At 37.4% G+C, this 25,877-nt stretch overlaps 1 protein-coding gene across 44 annotated transcripts in view; it reads right to left on the bottom strand.

Annotated features, from left to right (window-relative positions):
• Positions 1 to 5,701: 5,701 nt before the first annotated feature.
• The window catches only part of MAP2 (microtubule associated protein 2), a 284,671-nt gene continuing 264,495 nt past the window's right edge, over positions 5,702 to 25,877 (bottom strand). For 29 of the 44 annotated variants that reach the window (XM_040476065.1, XM_040476071.1, XM_040476062.1 and 26 more), the window contains 4 exons: positions 16,160 to 16,252; positions 14,110 to 14,191; positions 9,861 to 9,973; positions 5,702 to 9,633 (listed from right to left, as the gene is read on the bottom strand). In XM_040476065.1, the coding sequence (XP_040331999.1) occupies positions 9,418 to 9,633; positions 9,861 to 9,973; positions 14,110 to 14,191; positions 16,160 to 16,252 (504 nt within the window). In that variant the 3' untranslated portion in view covers positions 5,702 to 9,417. The remainder of the gene's footprint in view (positions 9,634 to 9,860; positions 9,974 to 14,109; positions 14,192 to 16,159; positions 16,253 to 25,877) is intronic. The other 15 variants (XM_040476076.1, XM_040476086.1, XM_040476088.1 and 12 more) reach the window with 1 other exon arrangement.

Raw genomic sequence — 25,877 nt, 5'->3', positions numbered from 1 at the left:
GGGGGTGGGAGGGAGGAGAGGGTGGGTGATGGGTATTGAGGAGGGCACCTTTTGGGATGAGCACTGGGTGTTGTATGGAAACCAATTTGACAATAAATTTCATATATAAATAAAAAAAAAAAAAAAAGAAAACCTCAAAGACTCCACCAAAAAGCTATTAGAATAATAAGTGAATTCAGCAAAGTTGCAGGAGCCAAAATTAATACACAAAAATCAGTTGCATTTCTATACGCTAATAACAAAGTAGCAGAAAATGAAATTAAGAAAACATTCCATTTACAATTGCACCAAAAACAATAAGATAACTAGGAATAAACCTAACCAAAAAGATGAAAGACCTGTATTCTGAAAACTATAAAACACTGATGAAAAAACTGAAGATGACACAAACAAATGGAAAGGTATTCCATTCTCATGGATAGGGAAAATTAATGTTAAAATGTCCATACTACACAACGCAATTTACAGATTCAATGCAATCCCTATTAAAATACCAGCAGCATTTTTCACAGAACTAGAATAATCCTACTATTGGTAGGAAACCACAAAAGACTCTAAATAGCCAAAGCATTCTTGAGAAAAGAAGATCAAAGCTGGAGATAACACAATTCAAAATTTCAAGATATACTGTAGAGTTGTAGTAAAACAGTACGGTACTGGCACAAAAAGAGAGACACAGATCAATGGAATGGAATAGAGAGCTCAAAAATAAACCCATGCTTATATGGTCAATTAATCTATGACAAAAAATGCAAGAATATACAATGGGGAAAAGGCAGTGCCTTTAACAAATCGTGCTGGGAAAACTATAGGCAGCTACATGCAAAAGAGTGATATTAGACTACTTTCTTACGCCTACACAAAAGTAAACTGACAATGGAATAGAACCTAAATGTGAGATCTGAAACCATAAAATTCCTAGAAGAAAACACAGGCAGTAAGTTCTCTGAAGTTGGCTATCACAACATTTTTCTGAATATGCCTCCTAAGGCAAGGGGAACAAAAGCAAAGTTAAACGTCTGAGACTACACCAAAATAAAAGCCTCTTGCACAGAGAAGGAAACCATCAACAAAACAAAAAGGCCGTCTACTGAATGGAAGAAGATATTTGCAAATTGTATATCCAATAAGGGGTTAATGCTCCAATATATAAAAAACTTTTACAATTCAATGCCAAAAAAATAAATAACCCAGTGAAAAATTGGCATTTTTCCAAAGAAGACATCGAGATGGCCAACAGACACATGAATACGTGCTCAACATCACTCATCATCAGGAAAATACAAATTAAAACCACAATGAGATACTACTTTACACCTGTCAGAATGACTAGATTCAAAAAGAAAAGAATGAATAAGTGTTGTGAGGATGTAGAGAGAAAGGAACCCTCACGTACTGCTGGTAGGAATGCAATTTGGTGATGCCACTATGAAAAACAGTATAGGGATTTTTTCAAAAAATGAAAAATAGAAATACCACTACTGTGTATTTACCCCCCAAAACCGAAAACACTAACTCAAAAAGAAATATGCTCATCTATGCACATTGTAGCATTATTTACAGTGGCAAAGATATGGAAGCAATCCAAGTGTTCACAGTCCATTGATAGATGAATGGATAAAGAAGCAGCAGCACACACACACAATGGAATATTACTCAGCCACAAAAAAGGATGAGATCTTTCCATTTGCGACAACATGGATGGAACAAGAGGGCATTAAGTAAAAGAAGTCAGACAGGGAGAAACAAATCCCATACGATTTCACTTATATCTGGAATCTATAAAACAAATGAATAAACAGAAAGCAGAAACAGACCCATAAGTATAGAGAACAAATTGATGGTTGCCAGAGGGTGGGGAGATGGGCAAAATGAGTGAAGGGAAGTGAGAGATACAGGCTTTCGGTTATGGAACAAGTCATGGGGATAAAAGGTACAGCATAGAGTGTATAATCGATGGTAGTGTAATAGTGTTATATGGTAACAAATGATAGCTATACTTGTGGTGAGTACAGCACAATGTACAGACTTCTCAAATCAGTATGTTATATGCCTAAAACTAATGTAACATTGTACATAAACTATAATTCAATTTAAAAAAAAGAAAAAATTGCGGTTTACATAATGACATTGTTTATGAGATGTAATCCTCCTTCCTTATTTGCTGAATTAACAGCAAATACATGACCATTTTTCTAACTCCTATAATGCTCAGAGTTTTACATAATGTATATTTGGCATCTTTGTTATTGACTGTCATGAAAATTGCTGATTAGAATATTTAAAGAGATCAAAGCTAATCTATTAGACCAGATGAGACATCTTGGGCTGCTTGGGTTCAAATTCTGGCTCTGCCTGTTAAGTTTTAAACAACCTTCCTACGCTCAGTTTTCTGATCTGTGAGATGGGGACGCTGATGATTACCAGTACTCATAGGAGTTAACATGTCTGTAAGGGAGCCTTCAAGACAGTCACTAAATATTTATAAAATCAATATCTATGCCAACTCCAATTGGGCTTTTCATGGGTTTTAGGCAAAGGTGAATTTCAACAGGAACCATAAAACGGCTTCTTTTCCTTAGGCATCGTTAACTGCACATTGCCCCATGGGGCCTATCTATTGCCCATAATCTTCTTCTATTGTTGGCTTCAGGAAACCCATTACCTCCTCAGTGCCTTTTGCTCTTCTCTATACCCTGTTAAGAGTTAAAGTCCTATGGTGACTATAGTTCCTACAAGCAACCATATGAGGGAAGTTCTGGGTGGAATGAAGACTGGTAGCAGATGACCATAGTGTGGTTACTGATCACCTGCTCTTTGACAATGCCAGAAGAGGCACTGTCTCCCCTGTGGGCTTCCAGTCTTCCTCTGACTTGGAGGAGAGGGGCAATGCAGGGACAAGGGTAGGCAAGTATTGGCTGTGGCTGGCTGGCAGGCTGCTAGATGCCAGCATAGACCATCTGGGCTTCCTGGAACACCTGGTAATGCACAGGCCAGTCCTCCAGAGCCCGCTGAGGGGATCATAGCCACTGGTGATCCCTAAAAGGCAGGACTTTTGTGGGGACTGGGACAGATCTTGGAGGCTCTCGGTTGTATAAGGCACTGATTGACCTTACAGGTGTTGGAACTGGATGAGATCTGTGGAGTCTGGAGGAATAGACCTGGGGGACCAAAGAGGGGCATTGGTAAGGAGAAGCTTGGGCAGCAATATTCTCATTATTTATTCAAGTGAATAAGGGGTCTGTTGGCTGAAGATCAGCCCCGGGTTTAAGAACATGTCACTTGCTTCCCCAGGTTAGAACATCTTTCCAACCATGTCTTTTTTCTACTTCCAAAAGTTATAGACAAGTACTCTATAAGTTCAGTCCTACTAAGTAAGAGGATAGCTTTTGTCATTTCTCACTTGATAATGAGATTTTTATCTATCATAGTGTGGGGAAACAAGCAAACAAACTCCACTATATTTTTCTTTTTCCTTTATATTAATGATAAATACAGGTGGGAAAAGAATTTTAAATGTGTTTATCATGGGTATGAAAATTACCAATTGTTACTGTTAAATAAATATACTACTTAAAGATTTCTTTTCTTCTTTGTTGAGATAGGGCAAAAGTTGATTAAATATTGGTTCCCCAGGCTCCCAGTGGATTCTGATCTGACCTATTCAACCTGACCCTTCCCACCCCCACTTTAGGATTAGGGGTTTATTCTTTTGGGTTTTTGCTTCACAGGATGAGGAAATACTTAGGAGGGAGAGAAAAATAAGTGGGTCTAAACCTGAGGTTACAAACTAAGTCTGTAGGGTCTAGCACCTACGGTAATGAGTGAATGTGAATAAGTGGTCTGAGAGTACTAACTGGCTAGGGTTGGCATTATGGCCAAGTGCAAGGAACAAACCCATATCATCATCCACGAACCAGCTCCAGCCAATTGATATCATGAATGGAGGCCCAATGTTGCCAATTTTTTTAACTTTTGAAAGATCCAAATCTAAGAGTGTGGGTCTGGGGGGTGGCGTGTGAACTTCCTTGGGCTTGAAAACACTGTGCAGGCCAAACAAAGCACATCTGGAGGCCACAGGTCTATTACCTCAACCAGGCCCGAGGCAGATTTTAATGGAATTTGAAGGATTAGAAGTGGGAACAGCTGTGGTATATTTGTGATAAAAGGCAGGAGAGAAAAAAATAAGGCTTTTTGGAGCGTGTCTGTGATGTTTCTTTGACACACTCAAGAAAACCTAGTAAAGGACAGTGGTTTGAAACAATTTTAGGTTGCTGGACTGTGTACTTTTGACAGGGACAACATCCTATCCCTGAATTCAGTCAATGTTCTAGAAGTACCATATCATAAAAGAGGAACAGTTTTTCTCTATATAAGCTAGAGGGTTATTTTGTAACCCTACATTATATGTGAGTTACTTATCTCTTCTCAAGACAAGTAAAATCTTTGCCTTGTTAATAAAAAAGAAAATTAAGACTTTATTGTGATTAGTGCTACCAAATAAATGTCTAAATCCTGTGTAAAGACTTACTTGAAGGACAAGGATACTAATAAAAAAAAAAAAACCACCATTAAAGAGAAAGTCCAGTGATGTTGGCTATATTGGACAAGATCTGCATTATTAGTAAAGAAAGATGGAATGGAAGGTGATAACTCCATTGGTAGATGTAGGTTTCAGCCAAGCTAGAATGGCAAGTCTGGAAAACTTCTAATACGACACTTCTTCCACCAGTCACAAGTTTCTACCACTTGTGATAGAATTATCTAGACTCTTTGATATTAGACTTGGTGATATCATCTCATGTAGTCTTAGGAGTAATTCTTACCTGTTAGGGGGCTGCAGGGGAGCTCTTTCCCCTTGGACTAGAAGAGGTGAATGCTTCTCATCTTTAACATGCAGACTGGTTCACCTAGGGAAATGCTGGAAATTGGCATGGGGGTGGAGCCTGTGAATTTGCATGTCTAACCAGGTCCCAGGTGATGCCTGAGCACAATTTGAGTAGCAAGAAGCTAAAGGATTGAATAAAGATAGTGAAAAGGGCATATGGACCCACAGGAAGTCCACATTAGGACCTGCACATTAGGACCTAGCAGTAGAACCCGACTTTACTTAGGACAGAACATTTAATTAGAAGGGAACATTTCCTCTTCACGATTAGTTTATGTAGTCCAGATAAGACCACTTCTTCCTTTGCTCTCCTCCTACCCAACCACCTGGGATAGAGTTAATCATGTGACCCAACCATGGGCAATCAGCAGAAGTAAGCAGGTGACCCAAAGTTAAATGATTTTCAGACCCGGGACCTTGGCTAATGCTAGTGGGAAGGAGGCTTTCTTTAGTGGGTTGTAAAACCTGGAGCTTCCAGTGACCATCGTGAAAGGTCAATAAAGCCAAGACAGAAGAAGCAGAGCTAAGATTTAGAAAAAGAAAGATTCCTAATGACATCTTTTGAATGCCTGGATCCATCCATGCCTGAGGCTTGAATTGTTGGTCACTTCAGTCAATTTGATCTGTGCTTCTGTCACTTAAAACAGATAGCATCCTGCTAAATACAGTAGTAGATGAAGCCTGGTACACAGTAGGAATTAGGGAGATAATTGTAGCCTTCTCAGCATAATTTTTCCTTGATTGAACTGAGCACTGTGTGTGCATGTGTGTATAATGTTTTTTTCCAGAGAAGAAACAATCTGAAACTATAAGTTAGGTGACAAGCAATTTTATTTTGCAAAACAATCACTATACAGCAACAAATACATTTGCAAATTTTGATTGAAAAACATGAACTAACTACAACCAGCCATTGAAGAAATGCCTTTCTATGGTAACAGGCTCTAGAATTATCAGAAGAAAGAAACCCCCCCAGAGATTTGTAGCGGCATGTTGGAACCTTGGAATCCCAGCATACAGAGTATACTTTGTGTTGATTTTTTTTTCTTTTTGCTAAAGTTGAAGTAGATTTTCATGATTGACATTTTCTAAGTTTAAAAATAAGCTATTTCCTGCAGAGGGACTTGGCCTCAACCTACACACCCAGGCTAAAAATCCTAGGTGTAAAAACACAAACATCAGTGTTGATTTTAGCACATCAATCTTGGAAGGAATGCCTAAAGTTTGTCTTTCCAAGTCATGAATGTATTTTTGTTTTTTGGGTACTTAGGCCATGAATAGTTTATTTTCCTCATTTTTGTGGCATGAAAAATAGAAAAAGTGTCATTGTAGCAATGTCACAATCAACCACATTGAGATGATTTCTTTAACAATATCGACATGATGTTATATTTTGATGATTCTATTTTCTGCTGTATTACTATATGAATGTGTGGAGAAGACCAGCTACCATCAGCAGATTCTTCCATTTAACAGAGTTCTCTCTTCAGCCTTCTTTAGCCAAACCTAGTTGGTGTTACACAGGTGTCTTGCTTGTGGGTGGGATTTCAGCCTATCACCCTGCTGGAACTCAGCAGGAGAATCCAGAGAGAGTTGGTTCCTAAATGAACATGGCCTTTGAAACTCATCAGGAACTTGGATCTTCCCTGTGTCATTATGAAGTACCCAATTGTTGGTTGCAGGTGACCCAAGAGAGTGAGTTCATTGGAGAAGCTGGCCTTTTAACTCTTCACAGCTCTGGATTACTTATGTATCCTTAAACAGGTTCTCAAAGGCTAAAGCCAGAGAGAAACTGGCATTAGTAGATCTAGAATTGGAACTATGAAGCTTTAATTTCTAGATCAGCGTATGGGTATCCCCACAAGAGTGGTGTTCAAAAAGCTTAATTTGTGTCGTTAATCTTGAGAGTGAAGGCAAGATAGGTTCCACCCCCTCTTCCCATAAGAAGACATTTAGCCTGTGTGTTTCCCTCTTCCATTGGTACAAATTATCAGTTTCTTTTTGTTAACATTGTAAAGAATCACATTTCCATACAAAGGAAGGGCATTTATTCATTATAATTTTGCTGTGATTTGAAATAAACATTTGTTTTAATGCCAAATCTAAGTTAAATTTAGTGCTTTATATAATCTTTATTTGGGGCAAGTATTTGTAGGAAATGGAATTTTAATATGTAAAGCATAATTACTTATTCTTAAGTTTTACAAAAAATTTAAACCAGGTTGATAAAAAAAATGCTTATTTTGTGGGTTAAGAGTCCTAACCAACTGTTAACTTCTTTCTAGAGAACTTTAATCACTAACACTATCAAACATGTAAGAAAGTACCATAAGTCTCCATATAACTATTCTTTCTTCCATTATTTTCTGGTGCATTTCAAGGGAAGCTGATGAATAAAATGCTCAGGTTGGTCAAATCCACATCACAGCACTTACTAGACAGAAAATAGATATATCCATGGTCATACTGAGCAGTTTCTAATTTTTTGACTGTCGTATAAAATAACTGATTTATATTTTCAGACATGTTTGCCTATGTAAAGCCTCCTTGTTGAGAATGAATGATATGATTTTGCTCCTAGAGTTTTTTTGATGGGAGTTACATTGGTTGCAATATCCAGTGGTCACAAAATGGCAGTACCTGTGTCTCTCTGTCTTTGTATCCCTTGGCTGTGTTCTTAGATACTACTATACTTCCTCATTGCTACATCCATGCTCATCATTTCCTCCTTTATGTTCAGGAATTGGCTTACGGAGATCAAACACCTATCAGACCATTTGCCTTTGACTGTTCATATCCAACCTACCAGCCCTGAGCAAGAAAAAACAGAGATAAAATACATAAGAGCATCCACCCAGACTGGTAACTCATTGCATATTCAGGCCATTGACTATAAATTGCTTATTCACAAGTCTAAAATGAATGATTTGTGAGAGGAATTAATTCATTTGTGATTTCTAGATTCAATATTAAGCCAGACCAACATTACCTTTTGATAAGTAATAGTCATATAGTGTTCCTTTACAGAGGGCAATGTTGGGAGTCCTGAAAAAACTGATTTAGATATCTGTATCTCAAATGTTTTGTAGCTATACATTCTCAAAATACTGTATTTGTCCTTTCTGATCAAGGGATCTTTATTTTGGGTAAGAAAGCCAAATATTTTCTATCAGGTAATTTAATTAGCAGTAACTTTTTGGAGGAGTGGGGCAACATGTCCCAAACTCCCTCTGTGAGTTTCAACTTTAGCAAATGGAAAAAAAAAAAAAAAAAAAAAGAAAGAAATCCTAAGAAGTCTGTTTTGTGAATGATTACAGGAATAAAACCCAAACTATTCCATAATTCAAAATGAGATAAATCCATAATCTTAAACCAATAATCTGTAAACCCTTTCAATGTATAACTGGACCCACCCCCACAAACTCCATGTTGGTAAAAGCAAAGAAAAAAATTTTTTCCTAGCATCACGGGAGAGACTTGTATCTGGCACTAAAACAGGGTTACAGCTCTGAGTTGTTACAGGAAGCAACTTCATGCTAAAACTTTTTGTTCTTTTTTAATGTATTTTTTTTTTTTTTTGAGTAGGGAAAGAACCCTGCTAACATCTACTTTCACATACCTAAAATTGCAACACCGAAGGGTGCAGGAGACACAGATACTGTGAATAAGGAAGTATAATATTCAAGTATATGAGGAAGTATCACAAATGGCCACAGAGAAATATATATATATTTATATCTATAATACTGTATCAAACAGATGGAAAGGGAGTGTGAAACTGGTAGTGTGGACACAAATCTAGCTGATCAACTGACATTCTAATCAGACATGAGCCCATCCTAATGAAAGTGCTTCATTCCTAAGAGATGCACTTTTATACCACTTCCTCAACCACAGATCAAATGCTTCGTAACTATTTTTAATTAGTTAAATAATTTATTGGATTGACTTATACTCTGATATAATTATCCAGGTCCCAAATGTTAATAACTTAACTGAATCTTTCTTCCCATTTATACAAAATAACACTTAAAAAAAAAAAAAAAACAAAACAACTTATTTCTTACATGCTCTTTCCTTCCTGCAATCAGACTCCTTGATTTAATTTAACCTGTAATAAGTTAAAATGGGCAGCTTTTATCTTTTCACCCAGCAACAGAATAGTGAAATGAGCAGCTTGGATTTCAACAAGGCCTTTCAGAATGTATGGATAGCCTTCAGGCACATGAAAGGTAAAAATGCAAGTTTTAAAATAATAATACTCCATGCAAAACAGAGCAGAGCAAAAATAATTGTCCAACTGTACTCATGTAAAGCCAGTGTCTTCCTGTTGCAAATGGAAATCAAGTCAATTTCTGCATATACTATTCATTGTTTTTTTTTTATAAAATTGTAACAATTACTACAGTTTGGGAATGAGATTATTTATTTTATGGTTTGTAAAGAATGAATATAACACCTGCTCAGAGCCCACGCCTGCCAAGAGCTCATGCCTAAATATTATTACTTCAACGCTAAATGAGAAATATTCACAAGCCCTGCTTAGCGAGTGCAGCAGTGACATCCTCGGCCAAAGTGGCAAGCTGAGGGGATTCGAGCAGGTTGATGCTTCCAGAGGAGGAGACATTGCTGAGTCGTCGGGGGGACGCCACGCTGGATCTGCCTGGGGACTGCGTGATGATCTCAGCTCCGTGGTCCACACGGGCCTTAGCATGCTCTCTGAAGTTCAGCTTTTGACTGTCAATCTGTTCAAGACAAACATCAGTCCTTGTTAACTCAAGCATCTTAAATGGCCCCTAGACCTCCCATCGTGTCTCAGAGCTGATGTCAATGTCACTTCTGTTCAGCTCTGCCATCTCTACTTCCTCTATGCCCAGGTCTTCCATCTGGGACCCATTTTGATAAGGAGTATTTCAGAAGGATTAAAACAAAACAAAATAAGACAGGCTCGGCTCGCGACCTTGTTTCTTACCTTGACATTACCACCTCCAGGTACATGGTGAGCATTGTCGAGTGAGCCAACTTTAGCTTGGGCCTTTTCTTTGAAATCCAGTTTTACACTCTCAATCTTCACACGCCCACCACCTGTAAGAGGACAAAGCTTTTAAATGCCTTGCTACCATGACATCTTCTATTTGTGGTGACTATTTCCCTAAAATGATTTCAGTAGATAGATCATCACAAAGCACAAACTTCATTTACTATTCTTTTGACCACGGATGTGATGGGGATTTTTTTAGAATTCCAGTCCATACCATTATTCCCATACCACCCAAGGTAATGACATCTTTATTTTGTACCATTATATGGCCTGCTCTACATATTAATATCTTTTTCCTCTAAGCCAAAGTGAAGGCTGATTTCTAGATAAGTTTCCAATGCACTTATCTATTTTGAAACTTATCCCCTCTGCTCTTTACTTTTCAACTAATAAATTCTTCTTAATAATCTACCTATGTCTAACCTAAAATATACGAGGGGCATTTCCTTATCTATACAACAAAAACTCTAAAAATAACACAATGAAAATATCTCCTTTCACCCTTTCTAAAACATGGAACATCCAATCTCTTATCCTTAAGGGTGCAAATTAAATTGAAATGAAGATCTTCTTTAATGTTCTTCATGGTAATAGGTCACTTTTCCAAAAAACTATAGGTTAGGAATGGTGCACATATGGGTCATATATTCATTTGTAAAATTTCAACACTGAGAGCTTGACTGATGAAATTCGAGCTGGAAACTAAGTGGTTTATAACTAGAGAGTTTTGAGAGTGTCCCGTTATCATTAGCAGATGGAGTAATAGGAGGAGAACATGAAGAGATCCCATTCTTACACAGATGCCATAGGACCAATCTTACACTCATTTTGATCTGATAATGGGGATACAGTTTGGACCATGCCATTTCCCTAAATGCTAGTCTTAAATTTGAGGATATACTGTTAGATGAGAGTGCCAACATGCCACTTTTTAGAGTGATGCCCCTATCTCTGCATGCCTTTTCCATCTTGCAAATGCAAGGAGTTCAAGCCCAGTTGTATCCATTGTCCTTTAGTCTGAATTAGACTCCTTTACCTCTCCACCTAAGATTTGCTTTCACTTTGATTAGCAATTTGGTTTTGGCTGCGTGCATTTCTTTGAAAGGCCAGCGGTAAAAGACACGATCCTCTACTATTATTGCATCTGTCTTAGGATTTTGACTTGGGAGAAACATGGAAAAGGTTTTTCAATTTTGGACTCTTGATGCTTATTTATCTCTCAAGGTCAGCAAAGAAAGGTCTGTTAAGTCTTCCCAGACTTAGACCTTGCAGTATTTTTCTCATATGATACCTGGACATTTACAATGACACCCAACTACCTGGGAAAGTGCCCCTTGAAATTAAATGGTGTGATTAGATTACATTTTGAAGATATATCCATTTGTTCTTCTGAAGGTTTAGGATGTGCATGATGTTATTTAGCTCATGCTTACAGGAGACATGTAGTTGTCCCTCCCTCAAAATATGTATTATTGCAATCAATTTTATTCTTCCAACATTTCACCTGGCCATGTGGGTCTCACTTGTTAGTTGTGATGGGATTAGTGTGATTTATAAAACATACTTATCTTGATTAGAGCATAGAGGATGTTGAATTCTCTAGATGAGATCCACTTTCTTGGGACCTTTCTATTATTTTTTGGTAGCCTTTAATAGAAGTGGCCTTTTCAAGCTCTCTTTTATGATTCTATGTTGTGTCAACATAACTGTGTTAAATTTTTGGTTGAATTCTATTTTACGACAGAAAAAAAAATGTAAGGTTGACCCCAAATATATTCAGGAAAGGAAGCTCGAGAAGTCTGTTTTTGTGAAAATCCTACTAGAAACTTTTATATAACTATTAGAGAAGCCCATTTGAATTCATGGATCTATCCCCTTGGTCCTGAAGAATCCTGGCACCCACCAGGAGCCATGATTGTGAAGGACTATAATCTTTACCAGGCCTCATACATCCTAAAGTTGAGCTTCCAGGTATTGAGTTGTTGCCTTTATTTTCTCTGTACATATTCCACATTCCAAAGTAACTTTGTGAAAAGCTTGCTGTTGTCAAGGATCATAGTGTTAACACTTCTTTATGAATTTAGTCATCTGCTGCAGTTCTTAGAAAAGTAAGATCCAGATTTAGAAATAGGTAGGAGTCTATGACAATAGTCTTTTATGACCAATAAATCTTACATAGACTATTTCCTTAACTGTGTAACATTTTTCTGTGCATCAAGAGTCTGGTTGAATTTGGCTAATGGAATACTTACTGTCTAAAATAAAGAATTCAAAATTTTATTTTGCATTCTGGAAGAAAATAGGTGGTATGGCCAAATACTTGTCATGTTGACACAGCAGTAGAGTCAACTAAGTGTTTGTAAGCTTGAGGTACAGAGAATTGTGACGATATGCAGTATGACACCATGTCCCTGCTGCCTCAGGAATGAAAGAGAAGCTAATTCCAGGGTAACAGTTCTGAAATTAGTATTGGACATTATTGGGGATAATCTACAAAAAGACATGACCACTGATTGACCTGAGAGCTGGACCCGGGCACTTAGAGACTTCTCGTTCCCTACCCTGTCCTGGGAATGTGGGTTCTGCTTGCCTTTCCTGCTTCCAGAGGCTGCTCAAAGGACATAGCTCTGTGATAACGATGTGGGGTTGAGAGCTACACTGTAAACATGACTAAACCCAGTTAAGGCCTCTTTATAACCTTCTAAGATTTGGCAAGTAGGTGTTGGGATCCACCTTGCTGCTGCCCAAGACAAACCTCATATGTAAATTCCCTTTCCTTATTAAAATTGCCACTGCCAACCTGGAGTGGCCTGCCTCTTTCTTCAGTTTCTTCCTGCCTTCTGAGTACAGGGGCCAATTTCAGATTACACCAGGGAAGCTCCCAAGAGGGTCGTGAACCAACAGAGATTCCATATATGTATTTTCTAACTCCTTGATTTACTTTATGAACACACCTTCTCAAAGTGAAGCCTGACCCCTAGACATGTTTCCAATGCATTTATTCATTTTGAAACTTATCCTATCTACATTTGGTTTTCAACTAATTTTCAATTAGTACATTGCTAATAATCTTCTCTTGGTCACAAAACTTATTGGACTCAATTGTTGTTGTCGACAATTGTTGTTGTCGTTGTTCTTTTTCTTTTTAAATGGGCTTCATGCTCAGCGTGGAGCCCAATGCAGGGCTTGAACTCATGACCCTGTGATCAAGATCTGAGCTGAGATCAAGAGTCGGTGCTTAACCAACTGAGCTACCCAGGTGCCCTGGGGCTCACAGTTCTTATCCCTCGTTTCTGATAACATTTGAGATAATGAATGGTAATAACCTATTACTTGGTTTAATTAAGTTATCAGGCATACTAACATCGTGTCCTTCTATAATTCAATGGTATATACTGTGTCAAAACATTCTTAAGAAAATTATAAATTTGACAGTTGTCCACTATTTACATAGGCATGCAGGTAGAATTTAACAAAAATATGTGATAATGATACTCAGAATAAAAAATGACTCATAATATGTTAGATTTACATTTTAAAGATGAAATAATTCCCAGCAAGTATGAATATAAGTTCTACTTTAGACCACTAGTCCCATAGGATATTCTAGAAAAACGAGAGGCCAATGGTTAAATGAATTGGGATGAGCACTGCATCAAGCAATGGATCCATTAAGCACTGCATTCTGCTGAGGGTTCGTAATGCTTGTTGACCTACTATAGGATCTGAGAAATTCAGCAGATAAACACATTTCATCAGCTTTGCTTAAGCACAAACCCTATTTCACATAATGTAGAAAAAACGTTTTCATGAAAAATCTTTGGAAATGCTAATTTCAGCTCATGTAATTATGTATGAAAACATGGCCCAAGGTATTTTATGGACTATATATTTTAAAAGAACTCCAGTGTGCAGGTTGAGAACGTAGAGATAAATGCATTTTATATATGTTTTGATTTTGAACTTGTCCTATGATATGTGGCCTCTTTGTGATATTGAAGTTTATCTGTCCCAATGAAGATGGTTTGAAGTTTCTAGCTTAAGTTTCTATTAATAAAAGCATGAATTTTCAGGATTTTGAGACATTTTTCCAATTAGGTATTTCATAACAAAAATTTTGCTTGTCAATTTCTTAAACACAATTTAATATTTCTCTAACTACTAAGAAGAATTTATTTACCTGGCCTGTGGCGGATGTTCTTCAGAGAGCCACATTTGGATGTCACATGGCTTAGGTCTATCTTCTTGGTAACAATCTGTACCTGTATGAGCCACATAAAATATGCTTAAAATGGTTGGGACATAGACAAGCTCCCAAGCTCATATGCAAAACCCGCAAACATATCCAAGCTCACAACACCCAACAACACAGAAACCCAAACTGAAGTACATACACACACACAGGAAAACATAACCTCCCAATATCCTCCCACGTTTGGTTGGAGAGAAGGACTGAAGTAAAAGAAAATCCTAGGATAGAAGATTTTATTAGTAGAAAACAGATCATGCCACAAGAGGATAGCAACACCTGGATTAATAGGGCAAGCTTCCACTCAGAGAATGAAACCACACGGTGTTAAACCTTCCCATAAGCAAAAAGCCAAGTGAAGAGATGAATGATTTTTTTTAAAAGTGATTTTTACATAAAAGTGACCACCATTGCTCATAGATATAAGAAGACCACCACTGCTTTAAGATACAAGAAGAAAGCTGTAACCATGCTTTTCTAAAATACTATTGTCATGTCTTGGCTAATGGAATTTTTCTCATACACCAAATTATAAGATGGTATTAACATTTTTTCTTGTATTTTATTGAAATTATTTCCTCTCCCCGTGTTAGAAACAGTGCTTTTCCAAATGTGGGCTGTTGTCCATTTGCATTAGATGTACATGGGATTACTGAATTGGACACTGTGGAAATGAGGCCATGGAATCTGCATATTTGAACACGTGATTCTTCTCTAGAGGAAAGTTTAAGACTATTGTTTTGGAGGTTGGAAGCTCCCCTAATTTCTTTAAGATGGTTAGTTATCTCATTTATCCTTTGCCACTTAGCTGTTTGGACCAGCAGGCCCTGCAGTAGAGGATAGGGGTCACCCTTTGATACCCTCCAGTGATTTCCCAGGACCGAGACTGTTTCTGTGAAAGTATCGCATGGTTTGCACTTACAGTCAGGACACAGGGAGGAGGGCAACGTGTCAGTGTAAATACTGATCCTGAGGCTTAGCCCAGCACCCTTAAAGGAGCCCAGCAAACCTTGTTATGGACTTCCTATGACAGTGACATTTTCATGCTCAGTGGGACTAGTTCAAGCAAGAGGTGACAGTTCCTGGTAGAAGGCAGTTGTTTGTCCCCTTTCACTGCTTGACTCCATCTCTGCCCAGCTGAGGAGCAAGGAGCCAAGAGTTATTAAACAGGTGAGAAATCTGGACTTTACACTGTAAATTACTTAAGTCACAGATGGCCAGGTTCTGAAGTTTTAGGTGACAGGATCTGTAGAACAGACAGTCAGCCTGGCTCACCTCTTTTATTATTCTTATTTTGTGAAGAATCATGCTGACTATACCTTGGGTTTGCCTCTGCCTCAACTACATTTTAGAAACATGGATTCATCTTTCCCTTCCTCTCAAAGGACATTATTTCCACTCAATTCAAGGCACAGAAAACATAATCCCGTCAAGACAAAATTTATATTGGGACTTTGAATGACACATGAACTGTGTTTCATTAGTTTTGCATTATTGCAAATGATATCCTAACTCTCATGAATAGTGATGGACAAAAGACTGTCATAATACACTTTAGGTACTTTCAAGTGTATCAGCCTTTGCTTCAAGAGTAATTTAAATGGAACTATAAATGTGTGTGTGCCCAGCTGACTTCTGTTGGGTGGTAGAGACAGCATGAGGAAATACCTTGAAGCCAAAGGCCAGCAAACAAAATTGGCAAGTGAGGTGGGTTTGCCATCCCCCTGAAAACCACTGTGCAGTCCATTAAGGTTTTATTCCTCAATTCAAAGAAAGAAATTTGTTGATGACCTTACAGGGAAGGATGGGAAGTCCACCAGCAAAAATGCAAGGGTGACCAGCTCCCTGACCAGGGCACACATGGAGCAGCAACAAGAAGGGGGGTGTGTATTGTGAGGAAGGCAGGAAAAGAGACAGTGTGCTGGCTGTGCAGATGGCTCCAAACAATCAGGACAGCTTTCTAATAGAAGCTTCTACTTACATTTCCGCCCCCAGCAGAATGTTTGATGTTATCCTTGGAACCACATCTGGACTGAACCTTGCTAAAATCGATCTTCTTGTTTAAAATCCTAACCTAAAAGGAATTGGAGGTAACTTCACCATGCATTTTTCTTTCAGTATGCTGGGTATAGGGAGCCAGAATGGATCAGTGCCAAGGAGGCTCCAAACTTCCTTCCACCTACATAATCATTTAAGAGAAAAAAAAACTAACACTGGAACTGAAGAACAGATCTATCATATAAATATGAGCCCCTATTCTCCTGAATCCCCAAGGGCCAAATGCTCAAGAACTTTAGATATCCAAGTTGTAGGCAGGTGTAATCTGGAAATGATGAGAATAGAAAAATAAAAATTGGGTCATGTGTGATGGGGAGGCTCCTGATACTGTGGACAATGCTGGGACTCAGGTCTACTCTATGAAAGGCCCAATAGTGTAATTCAGTGTAGTAGATGCCCTACCCCCTTAAATCCTACAGTGTCAGCCATCGTAATTATAAATTACCTGGTACATTTGACTTTTTCTTGATTGACATAGCACCACCTGTGCTATGAGGTTCATGACTGGTTGGGCTGACTGCCATAGATGAGGGTTCTTATGCATCCAGTGGAAGAACCCTTGCTTTCCCAAGGGGGTCAACAAGGAGGCTCAGGGCCTCCTCTGCTGAAAGGGCTTCACTACTGCCTTGCAGGTTTGGTTCAGTGGTCTTCTGAGAGGCCTCTCTCTGACAGCTGCTCATAAACAGCCATAAACCTTGGATGATTGGTGTGGAAGCATTCTTTCCATTTTTAGAAGGAAGCAAACCAAGGACCATTAGTTAGCTGACTTATACTAGGTCATGTAAAGGTAGTCCAGGCCTTCATAGGTCCAAAAGGTTTGAGGTTAGGCGTTTTATTTCTATTTTCAGAAAGTTCAGTATTCATCTTAAGGACAATAGCAAATCTAGATCTGGACAGACATTACTCTAGTGTAATGTAATGTGTAAAGTAATAGCTCTTGTGACTTCTTTCATGTGTCTTAAATTTTGCATGTTTTGGAGGGCACATTAATAACGTAAGCAGGGAAAGAAAGGTTTATTTTTGTTGTTTGTTTCTTTGATTTTTACTTTGGCTACTTCTACTACTCTGCCGGTGTCCCTTTAATAGCTAAAGAGAAATTATGTTTTCAATGCTTTAGGGGACAGTTTGTCCTCTTATTATAAAAAGCTAAATAAATATATCCTAGATATACAGCCCTCTCCAAGAGTGGTATCACATCTCTTGGTATTTGCAAAACAGAGTAAAAAATTCAAGTTGACATTGAGTCCTGACTATTTTTAACTAGACAAAGCTTAAATTGCAGTGCCTGCCTACCACTGGCAAGAGAGCTTGTCCCTTACAGGGAAATATCATTGACAGCTCTCATCGGCTGCCCAAGGAAAGGGCCTCTTGCCAAAATATGAATTCAGAAAACATGATGACTGGGCCACTCTTTAGGGCATGATAAAAATTCCAATTTAAAAAGAAGGGGGTAATATCACAGAGTCTGTATCTAACAATAAGTGTAGTTGTATGCTAGGAATTTCACATAAAATGGAGACACAAATAACTTTGTCAACAAGGACCATTACACCTCAAGCCTCACAGATAAATTATTTGTAGAAAGCAAATCATTTTATTATTTCAAATAATAATACTTTTAATTATCCTCCATGAGTATCTAATTATTTTGTCAATGAAACAGAATTCATCTAAGCCATTTTTCCTAATCCTTGTGGATGTACAGGGTCTCATATTCCATTTGCAAATTTTAATTTAGAGATCATTAGAATACAAATCAAGTGACTCATTACCAAGTGATCAAAGCCAAATGTTAAATCTGATTCACTTGTTGCAAAAATGGAAATTCCAATTTTAGTTGCATGAATCTGTTTGACTCTAACATTTAATCAACTGGCAATTTTTATGATTTCTAAAACAAATGATTCAAACCTAAAGGGGGCACATTGCTAGCATTATTTAAAGACACTTTAAATCTTAAAATCCTAAAACTTAAAGGCTGACTTCTGTCGATTTTCCTCAGATTTTCTAGAGAATCATAGATTTTCTAGTGAAACAACCAGGGGTCTTTTTTGACGGTAGACTTTCCCAACCTATGTCTTTTCAATTCTTAAGATGAAGCAGACCTTTGACATGCATTAATGGCATGTTCTTTACATATTTCCATATTTGTAATAGCTTCAGAGTATATTGTTTTTGCTAAACAAATAAGGCAGAATATGACATTCACCATTTTGCTTGATGGTTGAATAGACAGAAACAAAATCACTTTGGGCACTAGATGCTTGATGCTCAGTAAAGTTGTACTCTAGCTTGACAACTTGCACCCACCTAGTCCATGTGATGCACATTTATGCTTTAACAAAATCACAAAATACTTCATGGCAAAGAACTCTGGGATCATTTACAAATAATTAACACCTTAGAGAGTTAATTCCACAAATATTAGCAGTCCTCAGAAATCATTCCACAAAATAGAAAAATAGATAGCTGCTGTGAAGGAGAAAGCTTTATTCCAGATTTGTGCTCTTTTTCTAAATCAGAGACTCAAATTTTAACTCTCTGTGCTCTATGGATGGGTCTAAATAAAAATGACTTTTTTGGGTAAGGAATTTCCATTGAGCTTTTGTTTTCCTACATATCAAGGGAAAATTATTTTGACATTTCAGAGATGGTCTAGAAAAAATATAACAAACTTCTATTTGATGAACTAATTTTCTATATTCATGATACGGAGGAAAAAATATTTGAATAATCATTATACAGGGTTAACTCTGAAGCACATTTTATCTTTTTTGTCAATTTCTTTCAGTCAAAATTTTTACCTGCACTATTAATGCAAAATGGAGTCATTTGAAAGAGTAGCAATCTTTCCTTCTGTGTACTTTATAGTGGAAGGGAAACGTATTATTTCAATTAACTGAATCATCTTCCTAAAGCTCTGCCTTACTCAACATTCTCCCAAAGTCTATTTTCTATTAGATGCATCAAAAATTCTTAGGTAGGCCATCAGGTTCTCCAAATTCTGATTTTTGAGCCTGCTTCTCAAAATTTTACATTTTGGCCAGACAGTGTTGCATTCCATACTTTAAGGCCCTTGTTTACGTTTTGAAGTTTATTCCCATGCTTTCTTTATGTTATCTCTCGCTAGAATGCCTCATTCCAAGTTGAGTCTGGAACTCGTCATTCTTCAAGGATCAGCCCATCAGTCCCTCTCATGGGATCAGTCCATCAGTCCCTCTCAAGGGAGGCTGGCAAAAAAGGATTTCAGTCTCAGGAACAAAGGTTGGCGACTTGCTTGCATTCACTGTTGACTTTTCATTTACATAAGAGTCATATAAGAAAGAGTTAAAAAGAATAGACTAATGTAATTGAATAATTAATCAGAATTATTTTATTTTACTTTTTACTAATTCTATCTTCCTCCACCACATTAGGGAAGAACAGTGTAGTGACTTTCTGGATATTCCTGGTGCGACTCTAGTTGGATTTTATAATGATGGTTCAGTTGAAATGATATGCCACTGTACTCTCTCTGCATGGAAGTTTGAATGCTCCTTTAGAGAAATACACTTCTTTTTCTCCCCAAATGAGGTTACTTTAAGAAGGACCAGAAGACAAAACATAGGATATGTCTGAAGGCAAGAACAAATTTCTTTCTACCAGAGCTTCGTTGGAAATACGAAACGTGTAAAATGAAAGAAAATATAATCCTGGTTTATGGTTTTTAGTAAAACGGTTTATAAACCAGAGGCATTAATCACCATGTCAGCTTGAATTTCTTAAGCAATGGTGTTTTGATCTTTTTTTTAAATTTGACACACTCTGGTGCTGGTTTCTTTATCAAAGGATCCACATGCAGCTCAAGATAGCAAGATATGGAGATTAACTGGGAGTTCAAAAGTTTGGATTCTCTTCTTGGCTCTCCTACATGATAGGGCTAGGCTCTACAGACAACCTCTAGCTAGGTATGATCCTTAATTGCTGTATCACTTCTTTATTCCTCCATCTAATGTTGTCTTAGAAAGAATACTTTTTTTTTCTTTTGAACAGGTAGTGGCCAGTGACACTCAACTGATTTCCCTTCAACTTTCCAGGAGATTAAGCTTTTCCCTTGGATTTACATGATTTCTCAGGAGTGCTTAAAAATAAAGCCTTTCCTTGGCCTTGCATTAGAAAAACACTTTCTCTCCCTCTTTCTCTCTTAAAAGTATTTCCCATTTTATAGCATTCAATTTTAATGAAAACTATTTATCTAGCCTATTTAGGGTCCTGCAGTATCATGTATTAAAACAAAAGGGGCTCCTGGGTGACTCAGTCAGTTAAGCATCGGACTCAGTTTCGGCTCAGGTCATGATCTCATGGTCATGAGTTTGAGCCTCATGTGGAGCTCTGTGCTGACCATGGAGCCTGCTGTGACTCTCTCTCTCTCTCCCTCTCTCTCTGCCTCTCCCGCCTCTCAAAATAAAGAAATAAACACTTAAAAAAATGACAACCTCAGGTATTTCTGAAGAATAAAAGTTCTCTGGAACAGATGATGTTTTACAAAGACTCTTTTGTTAACAACCATGTACTCAGATTAAAATGCATATAGACTTTATAGTCTATTTCAAATTTTTTTTATTTATTGAATTGCAAGGTCTCTTTTCTTTTTAATTTTTACACAGAGAGAGAGACAGAGTGCAAGCAGGAGAGAGGAGCAGAGGGAGAGAAAGAAGAGAATCTTAAGTAGGCTCCATGCTCAGCACGGAACCCGACGTGGGGCTTGATCCCACGACTCTGGGATCATGACCTGAGCAGAAATCCAGAGCTGTTTATTCAACCCACTGAGCCACCCAGACGCCCCTCTATTTCAAACTTTAACTCTGCCTATACTGACCTATAACTTCTTCAGAATTTGATGTATCAAATATAAGCAATAAATAGAGTGCACATGTAAATAGAAATAACAGTTTATATCAAAACCTACAATTCCACAGAGCTCTAAAGGAAAAGGATACATTGGAGGGGCCCATCAAGATGACAGCCCAATTTTTCTATGCAGGCTATGCCACACAGCAAAAAACAGAACCACATCAAAAACCCTGAATAAGCAAATAATGCTGAAAAATTTGTAAAGAAATGTTTGGTGGAACAGACACTGAGTTTAGGCATTAACCTCATGGTTGAACACTGGCACTACATTTTTTTTGTTCAGTTTAAATTTGTAAGAAATTTAAGGAATAGTGGACCAAGTGTAAAGGCAGTAAGTTTTTTTTTTTAATTTTTTTAATGTTTATTTATTTTCGAGAGAGAGAGGCAGACTACAAGCGGGGAAGGGGTAGAGAGAGAGAGGGAGAGACAGAATTGGAAGCTGTCATTTCCACTGAGCCACCCAGGCACCCCAAGGTAGGAAGTTTTAAAGGGTTTATTTAGGGGGTGCCTGGGTAGCTCAGTAAGTTAAGCATCCAACTTCAGCTCAAGTCATGGTCTTGCAGTTTGTGAGTTCGAGCCCCACATCAGGCTCTGTGCTGACATCTCAGAGCCTGGAGCCTGCTTAGATTCTTTGTTTCCCTCTCTCTCTGCCCCTCCCCCACTCACACTCTGTCTCTCTCTCAAAAAATGAATAAACATTAAAAAAATTTTAATTTAGTTCAGTTGTTTGAAAATAATCTGAGATTCAAGGTTGTTCCTATGTCCTTGCTTGGCTTGTAAGTAAATAGCAAACATAAAAAGGACTCTATAGGCCTCAACTTGTAATGATTTTTATCATAGTTTTTAAATAATTAATATTTATGAAGCATAGCTCCAAAATTTTTCATTACCCTACAAAAGACACTTGAATTATAGTTATAAAATTTCTCTTGCATAAAGACAGGGTCCATGATATTAAGGAGATTTTGCTTTGAGATAATGTTGACTTTCAAACACACACACACACACACACACACACACACACACACACACACACCCTTGTCAGTATAATATAATGCATATTCAGTGAATAGTTTTTCTTCATGCTGGATTGACAGTATTTTAAAGCTTATGGGGTATTTTATTGCTTTTCTTATTTAGCACTTATTTATAGCCCAATGAGATGGAAAGAAATGGCTTGGAAAGAACTTTAAATTATTACATAAGGGCAAGACAGCTAGGGGAAGATAGGAAATGAAAAAAAAAAAGCCACTTCTTTTCTGCCTAGATTGTAGAGACTATGTCTCTTTCCATTTGTCATAGAGTACCCATCAGGGTCTTAATAAATGTTTGATGAAATAATACCCAATGAGAATGAGGAATAAATCTAAATAAATTTTAATTCTCTTTTAATTTATAAAGCTTATAATTTTATTAATTTACTTATATGTTAATAGCACTCAGTAGACCTTTCACAATGGTGGCCATCATAATTTGACAGAATGAGAAAAAAACCCTGTTTCAGTATAATTTATTACTTGCCTCCAGCATTAATTCCATTTTCTCCTTGTGTATGAAACTAAAAGTAACTTATTCAAATTACACGTGAAAGGCCCAAAAAGTTTTCTAATTCCTAAAAGTTTATAAGAAAATCTAAAAAAGGTTCCTGTCCACATTTCCCTCATCCATTCCCTCCTTCCTCCCTCTCTCCCAATTACATTTCAGAAGCACTGATTGCTTTACTCAAGTTCAGCTTGCCCTTTGTGGCACATACTTAAGGAATTTGTTAGAATAGCTAAGTGAATATTCTTAATGAGTTGTAACGCAAAAATACTATCAATCTCTTAAGTAGAACCATGAATTTGAGAGTTTAAAGTGACCTCACCATCTGCTTAAATGAAATGGTATGACATTAAGATGGTACAAATACATTATATTAATGGCACTACAAAAAGAAGTATATTTTGTTGTTTCTATTGTCTTTTCAAAAAAGTTCACTTATTGATTTTGAGAGTGAGAGAGAGAGTGTGTGACTGGGGGAGGGGGCAGAGAAAGAGGGAGAGAGAGAATCCCAAGCAGGCTCTGGGCCGAGCCTCACGCGGGGTTCAAGTCTCATGAACCGTGAGATCATGACCTGAGCCGAAATCAAGAGTCGGATGTTTAACCAACTGAGGCACCCAGGTGCTCCTCTAAATAAGTTTTTTAAAAAGATGCTAGGGCAACACTGCCTGGGAAGGTAATAGATTGACACATTCTACAAGATTCTGTATATAAAAGAGAAGTACTGTTCTTTTCTTTAACAGGTGTGACTTGCTCGAAGATGCCACCATCTTTAGCGCAGCTGACCTGAAAATGACTGACTGTTCCATGAACGAAGGAGAAGTATGTAATCCACAAGGTAATCAGTCAAATCCATAGACATGTCCTTGCAGAGATCATGATCTAGCTAACCATCATATCCAAAAAGCTATAAAATAAAACAGTTTTTGTGAAGTCACCCCATCAGTAACTTTCAACTATGACAAGGGTACAAAAATTGTTCTTTGTATAGTGATCTTCATAAAGCTTTTGGAGAAAAAAATGAGAAACTTGTTAAAGCATGTAAAAGTATTCCACATAAATCAAAGTACCTATAAAAAAGCTGATCCATTGATAGGAAGGGTAAAAAGTACAACTCACTGCGTTCTTGCCTAAATTTTTTATGCCACGCATTTAGAGAAATTGTTTATTTTCCTATTTCTGTTTAAATCAAGCAGCTGTGTTCTTAAAAAGCTAACACTATTGATTGTAAAATCTAGATTTAGATTTCATGTAGAATAGGGAGCTAACTACATTGAAATAGTTTCAAGTTAATACACTAAGATAGTCTTACCTGAGCCTCGAGTTAAATTAACCAAGGTCACAATGTACAGTGAATCTAGGATTGGGTATGTTCTTTCCAGCAGAATGAATTTGTGTTTTAGCTGAAAAGATTAATATTATTGCTTTCCGTAAAGCTCCTCACATCTTCAGCTAGTTTATCTATTCCATTATGCATTGATTCGCTTCACTGAACTGAGCCACAGAGCTAAGCCTCTCTTCCAATATAAAATTGGACTTTTAACAGAAGCGATAATAAATGTAAGCACACAACCTATACATACGGAAGGGCAATAAATTCTCAGATTCAGGCAAATAATAAAGCTTCCCAACTTGAAAGTTGTTGGGTTCCCAAGACATATATATTTTTTATTACAGATTTCCCCTCCCATTTCTTAATGATTATACAAACTTTAAAACAGCAATAATGTAGCTTTTAAAATGAAATCATTGGCATACAGTCTAACCACTTCAGATTTAACAATAGAGCCTGTGTAGAAGAATTAAGGTTACATCTATAATTTTCCTCCTTTATTTATTAATAAGAATTGTGTGACTATTTTTCCTAATATCTATAGACTACATATCTCTATTACAAAACTTGCCTTCTACGGAAAGTATTGTTATTATCCTGTCCTCTTCAATGATTCTGAGTTGAACACCATCCATTCAACTATCTTAGGATTATCAATTTATAATTGGGAACAACATGCCATTGGCTACGGTCTCCCCAGTAGAGTGCATTTATGGATCCTCAATCAGATAAAAAGGGTCTTTAGTATATCATCCTGATAATTTCTAACATGTTTTAACATAAAAATGTTTCCTAGTCATTCTGTAAAGTGGAATCTTGAATCATCCAGTCAAAACCTCCAGTTTAACATGTACAGAAAAAGAATCTCTCCTTACTCCTTGTGTTTGAGGCTTTTAAGCCTCAAAGAAAAAGATTTCTTGCAGCTTATATTAACACTGTTAAAGTGTTAAGTGATGTGTTTTTCCTACCAAGACAGTTCAACTACAGGGCACCTCAACTTCCCAATTTATTTCCTCTTCCAACCTAAACACATTGTACCATCTATCACCAAATAGAAGGCAAGTATCTTCCTTCCATCTGTTTATCTTGGTGAGGAAATATCTCCTGCTTCTCCAACAAGAGTCACTTCATAACTCCACTGTTGTGGACATTTTTCCAAGTCATCTGCAGCTGAGATAGGATAATTTTGCAGCAGATTAACACTTGCCTTATGAAAGAAGAGATTTTCTTCAAAGGACAGCATGAGTTTGAGGCTATTTTTATTCTGTAATTTTTGTGTCATATGTCTTTACTAGCCCTTAATTACGACAATCTCTGAGGCCATTTTAGTTGAATTCAAGAGAATGAGACATCTTTATGTCACTTTTATTAATTACCAAGTATAGTAGAAGTCAATTAATTAGACATAAAAATATTCACAATCAGATATGGTAAAGAAGCAGAAGGATGAAGTATTCATACTTTTTGGACTGGTTTAACCTTAGTGATTCTGGCAAAGTGGAGGCTAAAACCATTCTTTATGCCTCTCTACCCTGAGGAGTCACATGTAGAATTTCCATATATATATATATAAATATCCAAATAACCAAAAGGATATTTATAGAAAGAGATTTGATTCTAAATATACTTACTGGCTATTGTATTTTATTTTATTTTTATTTATTTATTTTTTTTTTTTATTTTTTTTTTTCAACGTTTATTTATTTTTGGGACAGAGAGAGACAGAGCATGAACGGGGGAGGGGCAGAGAGAGAGGGAGACACAGAATGGGAAACAGGCTCCAGGCTCTGAGCCATCAGCCCAGAGCCTGACGCGGGGCTCGAACTCATGGACCGCGAGATCGTGACCTGGCTGAAGTCGGACGCCCAACCGACTG

The sequence above is a fragment of the Herpailurus yagouaroundi genome, unplaced genomic scaffold, assembly GCF_014898765.1.
Source record: "Herpailurus yagouaroundi ecotype Mexico unplaced genomic scaffold, PumYag 140, whole genome shotgun sequence".
NCBI lineage: Eukaryota > Metazoa > Chordata > Mammalia > Carnivora > Felidae > Herpailurus > Herpailurus yagouaroundi.
Note: the sequence above shows the minus strand (reverse complement) of the source record. Positions and strands in the feature narration are given on the sequence as shown.